Source organism: Nannospalax galili, unplaced genomic scaffold (genome assembly GCF_000622305.1).
Source record: "Nannospalax galili isolate Female #2095 unplaced genomic scaffold, S.galili_v1.0 scaffold558, whole genome shotgun sequence".
In the NCBI taxonomy this organism is placed as follows: Eukaryota; Metazoa; Chordata; class Mammalia; order Rodentia; family Spalacidae; genus Nannospalax; species Nannospalax galili.
Window position 1 is genome coordinate 197,697 of NW_008340850.1, and position 9,719 is coordinate 207,415.

The 9,719-nt window shown below is 47.1% G+C and overlaps 1 protein-coding gene across 1 annotated transcript in view; it reads left to right on the forward strand.

Moving 5' to 3' along the window:
- The first annotated feature begins 379 nt into the window (after positions 1–379).
- LOC103736348 (zinc finger protein 345) overlaps positions 380–9,719 on the forward strand; it is a 41,036-nt gene continuing 31,696 nt past the window's right edge. Inside the window, exon 1 of the mRNA XM_008835824.3 lies at positions 380–522. Within this exon, the coding sequence (XP_008834046.1) occupies positions 520–522 (3 nt within the window). The 5' untranslated portion in view covers positions 380–519. The remainder of the gene's footprint in view (positions 523–9,719) is intronic.

Genomic DNA, 9,719 nt, shown 5'->3' on the forward strand with positions numbered 1-9,719 from the left:
TCGGGGGTCTGACTGAGTGAGGAAGGTCTACTCTGACACACAGTAGGAGGAGGGTTTTCGCAGTCTGAGAGGGTCCAATCAGACAAATAGCTAGTAGGGGGCGGGTGAGAATGTCCAATCCATCACGGAGGAAGAGTGGAGGGGCTGAGCTTTCACGGTTGACTGAGCGAGGAAACTCCAATCAGGCACGCAGTGGGACTGAGGAGTGTCCAATCAGGTACGCAGATAGCAGGAGGCGGGCTCTCACCATCTGACAGGTACGCAAAGAGCAGGGGGTGGGCTCCTACCATCTGACTGACAAGTGTCCAATCAGGCTTGCAGAGAGCAGGGGCGGGCTTCGGTGTCCGACTGGCGCCTTTGTTTCGGACCCGCCCTCCGCTCGCCATCTTGCTACCTGTTGCTAAGCTCTGTCCTTTGGGGGAGGCTTGCAGATTGCCACAGTTGCTATCTCCGTGTCCCGCCGCCGCCCTGGTGTGGTAGATTTCTTGCGAAGGAGGAGCTGAGTGTTGGAATCTGGACATGGTGAGTGCTGCGTCCTGACCCGGGAGGGAAGCTGTGTCACCGCAGAGCTGGCGGTGGCCGCGGCTCCCCATCCGTGCAGAGTCCCAGGCCCGAGCCCTGGTTGGGGCCGCGGTGCTCCGTCCCCTCCGGCTGTGAGTGGCGCTGGCCTGCTCCGGGCACTGCGTTCTGTCGCGTCCCTGCACCGGGAGCTGAGCCCGGCTGCCACTGGCCGCCTGCAGCTCCTCTGGGGCGAGTGGCTGGTACGCAGCGGGAGACAAACTGAAGCAGTGTCTGCACACCGGACACTGCCCCGGCTTCCCGTTTCCCGTGCCACTAAGCTGCTGGGCTGTATCCCCCCCCCCCCCCCCCCGCCCCCCCGTGCTGGGATTAAAGGCATGGGCTACCACTCCAGCCTAAAGTAAAAAAAAAAAAAATTAATCTTTTAAAGAACAACCAGTGTTTTTAACTGCTGAGCCATCCCCCCCACCCCGGACCCCTAACTGCACTTTGGGACCCTCCTATGGGTCCAGCTCGCTGCAGCCTGCTGCCTAGACCAGCCTAAATCAGCCCCCTGGACGTCCGCTTCCTTTCTATCTTCTAGCTAGGCAGGATCTGTGTCCCAAGCTCTGTCTTCGTCTCAAGTGACCTTGGCTGTCCCTAATCTCCGCGTGATCCACGCCGGGAGCCGGGCAGGAGCCGGGGAGTTTCTGGGTTGTTCCTGCGGGGTTCGGAAGCCGGTTTGGGGTAGGCGCTCCGCCTCCGGCCGACATGAAAACACTTCTTCCCACTCGGGGATGGACTGCTGCCTTGCTCCCGCCGTCTGTCCCCTGGGCCACCGGCTTCTTGCTAGCTGGTGGACTTTAGCTGAGGCTCCTCTATGGGAGCCGCTTGCTTTGTCTTGGGCTGTCTCTGGATCTTTGATCTCACTGTCCCCGAATTTCTGTGACTGTCTCCTTGGTTGTTTGAATGTAGGCTTGTGAGCCCCACCACCTTTTTAATGTACTGCCACTGACCCATGTTTACCCTGTGCCTCTTGGTTTTCATTAGGAGGTAATTTCTTGTGGCATTGTGGTGGCTTGGCCATGGATTGAGATTTAAATTCCCACATCTGGTTGAGTTTTACTAGGCACTTCATTTCTGTTTGTGTGTTTGTATGTCTGCCTGTGTTCCAGAGATTGAACCTTGGGATTCCTTCCTTTTTTTATTTTTTTTATTTTTTTTTTATTTTTAGACTGTCTCCCTAACCTGAAACTCCCTGTGTAGACCATGCTGAACTCGTTCTCTCAGAAATCCATCTGCCTATGCCTCCTGAGTGCTGAGATTAAAGGTGTGCACCACCATGTCCAGCTTCTTTCTTTTTTCTTTTTTTGACTTATTAAGATTTACTTGTTTTTATGTGCATGAATGTTTTGTCTGCATGCATGCATATGTGTACCTCATGGATGGTGCCAAGGGAGGCAAGCCATTTTTGTAGCTCCCCCTTTTTCCTTTTCCTTTTTAAATATATTTTATTTATGTGTATAAGCAAAGGTTCCATGGTGTGGGTTTGGAGGTCAAAGAACAACTTGTGAGAGTCAGTTCTCAACTTCCACCCTGTGGGTTCATGGAGATCCATCTCAGGGTGTGGCAAGCATTTTTAATGGCTGTCACCAGCTCCAACCCTATTTCCTGTATGCCCTGCCCCTAATATATGTTACAATCTTTTTTTTTTAATGCCTTTTATTTATATGTATGTGTCTCTGTGTGTGGTCTTGTACAAGAGCAGCAAGCCCTCTTAATCAACGCGCGCGCGCGCGCACACACACACACACACACACACACACACACACAGAGCCAGCTGAGCCATGGCTGGTTATGTGCAAAAGGCCTGAATGTGTCTCTTCCTGTGGAGTTTCTGCATCCAGCCAGTGCCTACTGAGAACATGGTGGTACCCAGGGAATGAGATGAGACAAATTTGATTTCCTCTGCTCACCACTTACAGTCCTATGCCAGAGATGGGAACAAACTTGGCCTGTAACTCAAGCCCAGGAGGTGGCAAGTTGGGGCAGAAGCAGCTTCTTATTGTCCTACCCTGACCCTGTAGCATGGTCTCAGAGTCCCAGACTTTTCTTATGTACTGATCATTAAGTCAAAGTTAGGGGTGACATTTAGAGATTCGGGGGAGGCAGGGTAATAGAGACTGTACCCCAACTTGTTCATGGTACATGAGGGGGTCCCTTGGTTCTCTGTATCTATACAAATCCCTCCATCTCTTGTGTTTTTCTTTTCCACCCAGTTTTGTGGTTGATTAATTTTTCAGACTGGGTCTTATTCTATTATATCCCAGGCTGACCTCAAGCTTGTGGGAATCTTCCTGCTTCAGCCTCCTGAGTACTGGGATAGGTGTGATCCACCAGCCCTTATGACCTGTCTGTTTTTCACTTCCTCTCTCTGTCTCTGTGTTGTGGATGGGTCTCCAGGACTCTGAATATGATTGTGGAATGCTGATCTGAGAACAGCACCATCTGGGTAGATGAAACACTGGAGTCAAGAACCAGCTGTTCTCTCAGCATGCTTTTTTTCCTTCACTTTCTGAATGACCGTTCAGTACCCTATTAGGGAGGTGTCTCACACCTGGGTTCACTTCCAAGCCAGGCATGTTGGTGTCAGGCTGCAATCTTTGGTATTGAGATTAAGGCATGAAGAATTGAAAGTTTCAGACCAGGGGGAAGGGCTCATGGGGCCTCATTTATCCATGACACTCATAGGTAGTTCATGGTTTCTGAAGGATATCACGACATTTTCTTCAATTGTGTAGCCATTAGTATGGCACACATTCCAATAAATAACCCCTTACTCCATGACTTGTAAGCAACCCTAACTAAACTCATTGGGTCATCCAAAGGAAAAGAAAAGTAGAAGAGGGACTATTTGGAAGGTGGAAGGGAATAAGTGGGAGGGGCTGAATGGGCAACTGTGATCAAAATTTGTTACATACATGTGTGGAAATGTAAGGAATCCCATTATGTATAATTAATAAATGTTAATAAAAAACTTTAAAAACAGAAGAGTATCGGAGACCACCCTATGCTACTGAGTGGGTCCAAGGTCAACCTAGGCAACTTCATAAGATACCATCTTTGTCTAGAGAGATGACTCAGCTGTTAAACTGCTGGCTGCTTTTGCAGAGGACCTGGGCTTAGTTATCAGCACCCACATGGTGGCTAACCTTCCTTAATTCCAATTTCAAAGGCTCTAATGCCCTCTTCTAACCCCTCAGGCAATGCATGCACTTACATACATGTGAGCAAACATTCATAAAGGTAAAATAAAAATAAATTTAACAAATACTACTTAAAAAAACCCCAAAGATCATAAAAAGAGGGTATGATAGATGACTTGCCTGGCATTCTCAGGGCTTTGGGATCCATTGCTAATTGCCTTCTCCCTGTAGCCCCTGAAAAGCCTTTCCCTCTTTTGACACCTTGTTTTCTGGAGAAGGGGGTGGTGGGCACTCTGGTTGTGAGTGTGTTGGGGCCATAGCACGGTAAGATTATGTAATTGCCTTAGAAAGACTGGCGGCTGATTTAGTGCCCCTGCCTTGACCCTCTCATACTTTCACTCAGGAGAGGGATGGGGTCAGGAGCTCTACCCACTAGACAGAAAGCAAAGCCAAGGCCTGGGTGTGGGTCTTGCCACTGCCTGTCATCCTGGTTGCTGGGGGAAAGGGAGAGACATTAACTTCAGTGATGTAGCCACTAATAAAGGTGAACAATACCTTCATGTTTTTGTAATCAACCCTAATTAAACTCACCGGGTCACAGAGGAAAATATGAACGTGAAAAGGGGCCATTTTGGAAGTGCTAGACTCAAAGGGACATCAAAGGACTGGGAAAGATGGTGATGACAGTTCCCAGTCTATGAAGATGGACAAGGGACTCAAAGGTCTAAAAGAGGAACATCTGCAGGGGAAAGCAGGGCCTGAGGGAGGGAGGGGCCCAGGTCCTGGGAGGGATGGGAAGGCCTGAAGGAGATGATGAGGTAGAGGAGGTGGTCTGGTCCTGAGAGAGAAGTTGAGGGTCTGAGGGATGGGTGAAGGTCTGAGGATGGAAGCCAGGGCGTGTGAGAGGGGACAGTCTGTAGTAGTCTGAAGATTCTGGGGGAAAAGCAGCGAGGACTCCAAGGGAAGGGAGGATTTGGAGGGGCTCTGAGAGTGGAGGCATCTGTTGGAGGGAAGAGATCAGAGTCTGAACAAAGTAGTTAGTGTTGTACCTAGAACATGGAGGCCCGAGCGCAGAGGTAAAAGTATTTACCAGGCTAACACTGATATTTTCACCCACTTTACAAATATTTACCATGTTAGTCACTGTTTTTAAGGGTGTGACAGTATTACAAAAGAATACAGATATTAAATTAGATAAGGCATCTACTCTTAGAGCTTTCATAAGTTCTTTTTGAATCCAGTGTATTTATAGCACTTACTACTTAAAAATTACTACAGGACCTTACAGGCACAGTGTTTCATGAAGTCTGTTTGCTTCTTCTTTTGGGGAATACTATTTTAAGCACAAAACAAGATTTTTGATAGCAGTGCTACTCAGTCTTATTTTGGATTTAATTATGGCAGATGGATAAGATATATGCATTAAGTTTTAGTGTCGCGTCATCCCCACCCCCACCCCCCACCCCCGGCCAAGACAGGGTCTTACTGTGTAGCCCTTGCTGGCTTGGAACTCATTATGTAGAACAGGCTGACTTCTGCCTTCTGAATACTGGAATTAAAGGCGTGTGCTACCATGCCTGGCTCCAATGCATCTTTGCTTAGTAAAGAAAAGGGGCAGGGGGGAGACTAGATACTGTGGGACTGGGGAGATGATGGTTCAGTAAGTAAAGCTCTTGCCCTACTAATCTGATAACACGAATTTGGATCCTGAGAGCCCACATAAAAGCTGAATGCAGCCATAATCCCTGTGCACCGATGGGAAATTGGAAATGGAGGTGTGAGAATCAACAGAGGCTCACGGGCCAACTAGCTTGGCTTACACAGGAGCAGTCAAGAGATCTGATGTCAAAATGATATCTGATGTCCATATGTACAGCGTGGCATGCACACACACACTCGAATTCACATCCACGCACACATCCACATTCTTGCCTAATACATGCATACACATTCACACACAATATATATGCAAACATAAACACACACGCACACACACACACACACATGTACACTAACCCTTCACATACATTAAAAAGAATAGACACTGTTTTCAGAAAGAGTGGGTAAATTCTCAGAGACAGCCTGTATTAGTCACTTTTCTGTTGCTGTGATAAAATACTGTGACCAAGGAAACTTATAGAAGGAAGAGCGTATTTAGCTTATAGTTCCAAAGAGGCAAGAGTCCATCATGGCGGGGGCGGGGAGGCATGTCTGCAGAGGTGGCTGGAGTAGGAGGAGAAGCTAAGCTCTCGCATCTTCAAGCAGGCATAGGAAACAGAAAGCAACTGGATGTCAGGCAAGGCTTAAGAACTCTCTAGGCAGGCTCCCAGTGATGTGCTTCCTCCCGCATGGCCACACCTTCTAAGACCTCCCAAAACAGCGCCACCAAGTGGAGACAATGTCCAAATACTTGAAGCCTACGGGAGATATTCTCATCAAACCACCACACAGCCTCTCATTCCTGAGAGGAAATGGGGGTCCCTTCTTGTCAGTTATGTGAAGTAACTTTTGGACCATTTGAATAGAATTCAGGAGGACAGCTTGCTGTCTTGAGGTAGTTAATAGCACTTGTCCTCCTTGAGGCCGGATATTTAGAGTGAGGCACCAGGAGCTGTTAGGATGTAATTGTTTACAGAATCACATGTCATTGAGTCAGGCTCCAAGCAGTTAAAGTCTAATTGATAGGGGACATCTTGCTTTTTATTTTTGGCCTTTTTGCCTCCTCGTCTCCTTCCTGATGATAGATCAACAAGGTCAAATCATTAGCCAAGGGTTGATCCTCTCCCTTTGTCCAAACTTCAACGGAACTGAGAAAAGGGTGTGAGCACCCTGCTTGGCATTCCTCTCTGCCGTACGGTCATAGGCCCAAAAAGCATAAAAGGCTTGAGCCATATGTGGGAGTGAGGCATGGATGGTTATCTCAGTGACTTGAAGGCTGCTCTGTAACATTGCTTGGAAGTCTAGAGAGCCTTCATGATGGGAGACAGGTGTCAACATAGATGGTCATGGTTGATATCCCTAAGGCGATACTGTCTGGAGCTTAATGTCATCTGTAATATGGAGGATGCCAATCATACCAGAGTGTTAGGTAAGCAGGGTCTCAGGAAATATTGCAGAATTGAAAAGAAGAAAGGCTGTGGGAGTAAAAGAATAGCAACAGTGGTTAAAAGCCGCATATGAGGGTGATTTCGGGAAGACAGGTAAGAAGCATGGTTAACAGTGATCTCAATCATGAGAAGCCCTGTGCCCGGTGTGGGAACCCAGCTATGTTGGGATAAGTGGGCAAGATGGGGACCATAACTTGAGGTAAGTGATGACATCAGACAGTGACTCCCATTGGGGTCTGAAAGTGTGTGTGGTTGGTTTTCATCTGAGTCTTGCCAGAAGAGATGATGACTCTGGTGACTCTAAGAGGCTCACAGGAGTAGGTTGTCTAAGCTTCTGAGGGTGGACTAGTCTTGATTGTGGACAGATGAATCCATGGTGACAGGCCTTATTCCTTGACCATAGTTGGAAACCTGAGGACTTGATAGGATCTGGTCCAGTCATCTTTGAGGAACATTTTATCCTGTGATAGGATTTTAGCATAGACCCAAATCTCCCAGGATAATGTGATGAGGTGACCCCCAAAATGTGAAGTCAGGATTGGGGGCTGTAGTCAGTGAAAGCTTTGGTTGTCTGTCCCAGTGATATAGTATACTGAGACAGATGACGAATCTCTAGATCTAGTAAGAGTTCTGTCTTCCAAGGTGCTGAGATGTGTTACAGACTTGGGAGTAATACAAGATTGTAAAAGTGCAACTGGAGAAGAGTAGGGGATGACTCCAGTGTGAGATAATGTGAGCTCTCTTAATTAGATCAGGGCTGGAGAGCAGGCTCAGCAGTTAAGAGTGCTAGCTGCTCTTGCATAAGACCAGGTTCAGTTCTCAGCACCCACATGGTGCCTAACAGCCATCAGTAACTCCAGTTCCAGTGGATCCAATAACCCCCTTCTGGCCTCTGCAGGCATTGCACACATGTGGTACACATCCATGCATGCAGGCCAAACACTCATACACATAAAATAATAAATTAAAAAAATTTACAATAGCTGGGCTTGGTGGCGCACACCTTTAATCTCAGCACTTGGGAGGCAGAGGCAGGTAGATCTCTGTGAGTTCCAGGCCAGCCTGGTCTACATAGTGAGTTCCAGGACAGCTGGAGCTACAGGGAGACCCTGTCTCAAAAACACCAAAAAAAAAAATTTTTACAAATATGTTTATTTATTGTTACTGTGTCTCTGTAAGTATGATGGGGGTGGTACACTTGCCAAGGTTTGTGTGTGGTGGTCAGAGGACAGCTTTGTGGAGTTGGTTCTTTCCATCTCCCCATGGGTTCTGGGAATCAAGCTCAGGTCACCAGGCATGCTTGGTAAACACCATTTCCCACTAGATACCTTGCTGGCCCCCACTGGCATGTTTAATTGAGGAATTATGCATAGTAGGAAGGCCTTTCCTGATGGCTGCTTAGGTAGGGGTCACATGGAAAACATTGGTCAAATCTGTGCAAATATTAAATCTTATTCCTCCCCTTGCTGCAGAGAAGATGATTAAAATTTTTGGGCAGATGTGGAATTTTCCAAAAAGAGCCCAGATTCTATGACCTGTTTGGATCATTGACACATAACCTGAAAGCTGTGTCCTCTTGTCATAAAATTACTTCCATCTGTGAACCACCATTGGAAGTTGGCAGTCCAGTTGAAGGGTTTAAAATTTGGCAAGGTTTTATACTAAGCTCAGGTTTTAAAATTTATTTACATTTTGAGCGCTTGTGTGCATGCCACAGTATGTTTATGGTGATCAGGGAACAACTTCGTGGAGTTGGTTCTTCCCTTCCACTTTTACATGGGTTCTGTGGCTTGAACTCTGGTCCTCAGGCTTGCATCATTTCACTGGGCGGCAGGCACCTTTAGCCACTGAGCCATCTTGTCTGCCCAAGAGTTTAATACTGTTTGTATGTGAGACCATTGAAGGTCCTTGAGTTGAGAAAGTTAAGGACCAGGCAAGATTTTTGAATTGTCTAAAGCTGGCCTTTGTCCGGCCTTTGAATATGTTTCTCAGCTGAAGGAGGTCAACGTGAAAAGCCTGAATTGGCAGCTGGTAGAATTTTATGTTGTAATATTTTTAATCATGCTTTTCTACTGGGTGTTTAAGCTTTGTTATCATCAGTTGAGGCTCCTCAGGGATTACTTTTAGGGACTTAGTATGAGCTGTGTTGTTCTTATATCACACAGAGTGAGGGGAGCTCCCAGAAGGAAGCAGCCTATTCCACTTACCTATTACCAAAAGTAACTCCTTAGCTTGTAGGTCCTCAGCTGGTTGCTATCAGTACAGAGTAAAGAAAGGTCTAGTGGGGAGGAAAGGAGAGAGTTTGGGGGCTGCACTACCAACGTCTCCTTTCTGGAATCACAAGCCCAAGATGTGTGCATATTAGTTACTTTGCTGTTGCTATGATAAGACACCATAACCAAGGCAGTTTATAGATGGAAGAGTTTATTGGGCTTACAGTTCCAATGGGATCATGGCAGGGAGACATGGGAAGAGACAGCCAGAGTGGAAACTATGGGCTCACATCTTCAAGTAGGCACAGGAAGGAGAGACAGATGGGCAGTGGGAGTGAGGCTTATGCTCTCAAAGTGTGTCCCTGGTGACATACTTCTTCCAGCAAGGCCAGACCTCCTGAAGGTTCTATGATCCCCAAACAGTACCAACAACTGGGAACCAAGTGCACAAATACTTGGAGTCTATGGGAGACACTTCCATTGAAACTGTCACAGTGTGATTAAAGTATTCACCAGACCAGAATTGATAAAAAAGTTTCAATAAAGAATAGTCATTGTAGCCAGGCATGGTGGCACATACCTTTAATCCTAGAATTTGGGAGGCAGATCTCTGTGAGTCCAAGGCCAACCTGGTCTACATAACCAATTCCAGGCCAGCTGGGGCTACAGGGGGACCCTGTCTCAAAAAGACCAAA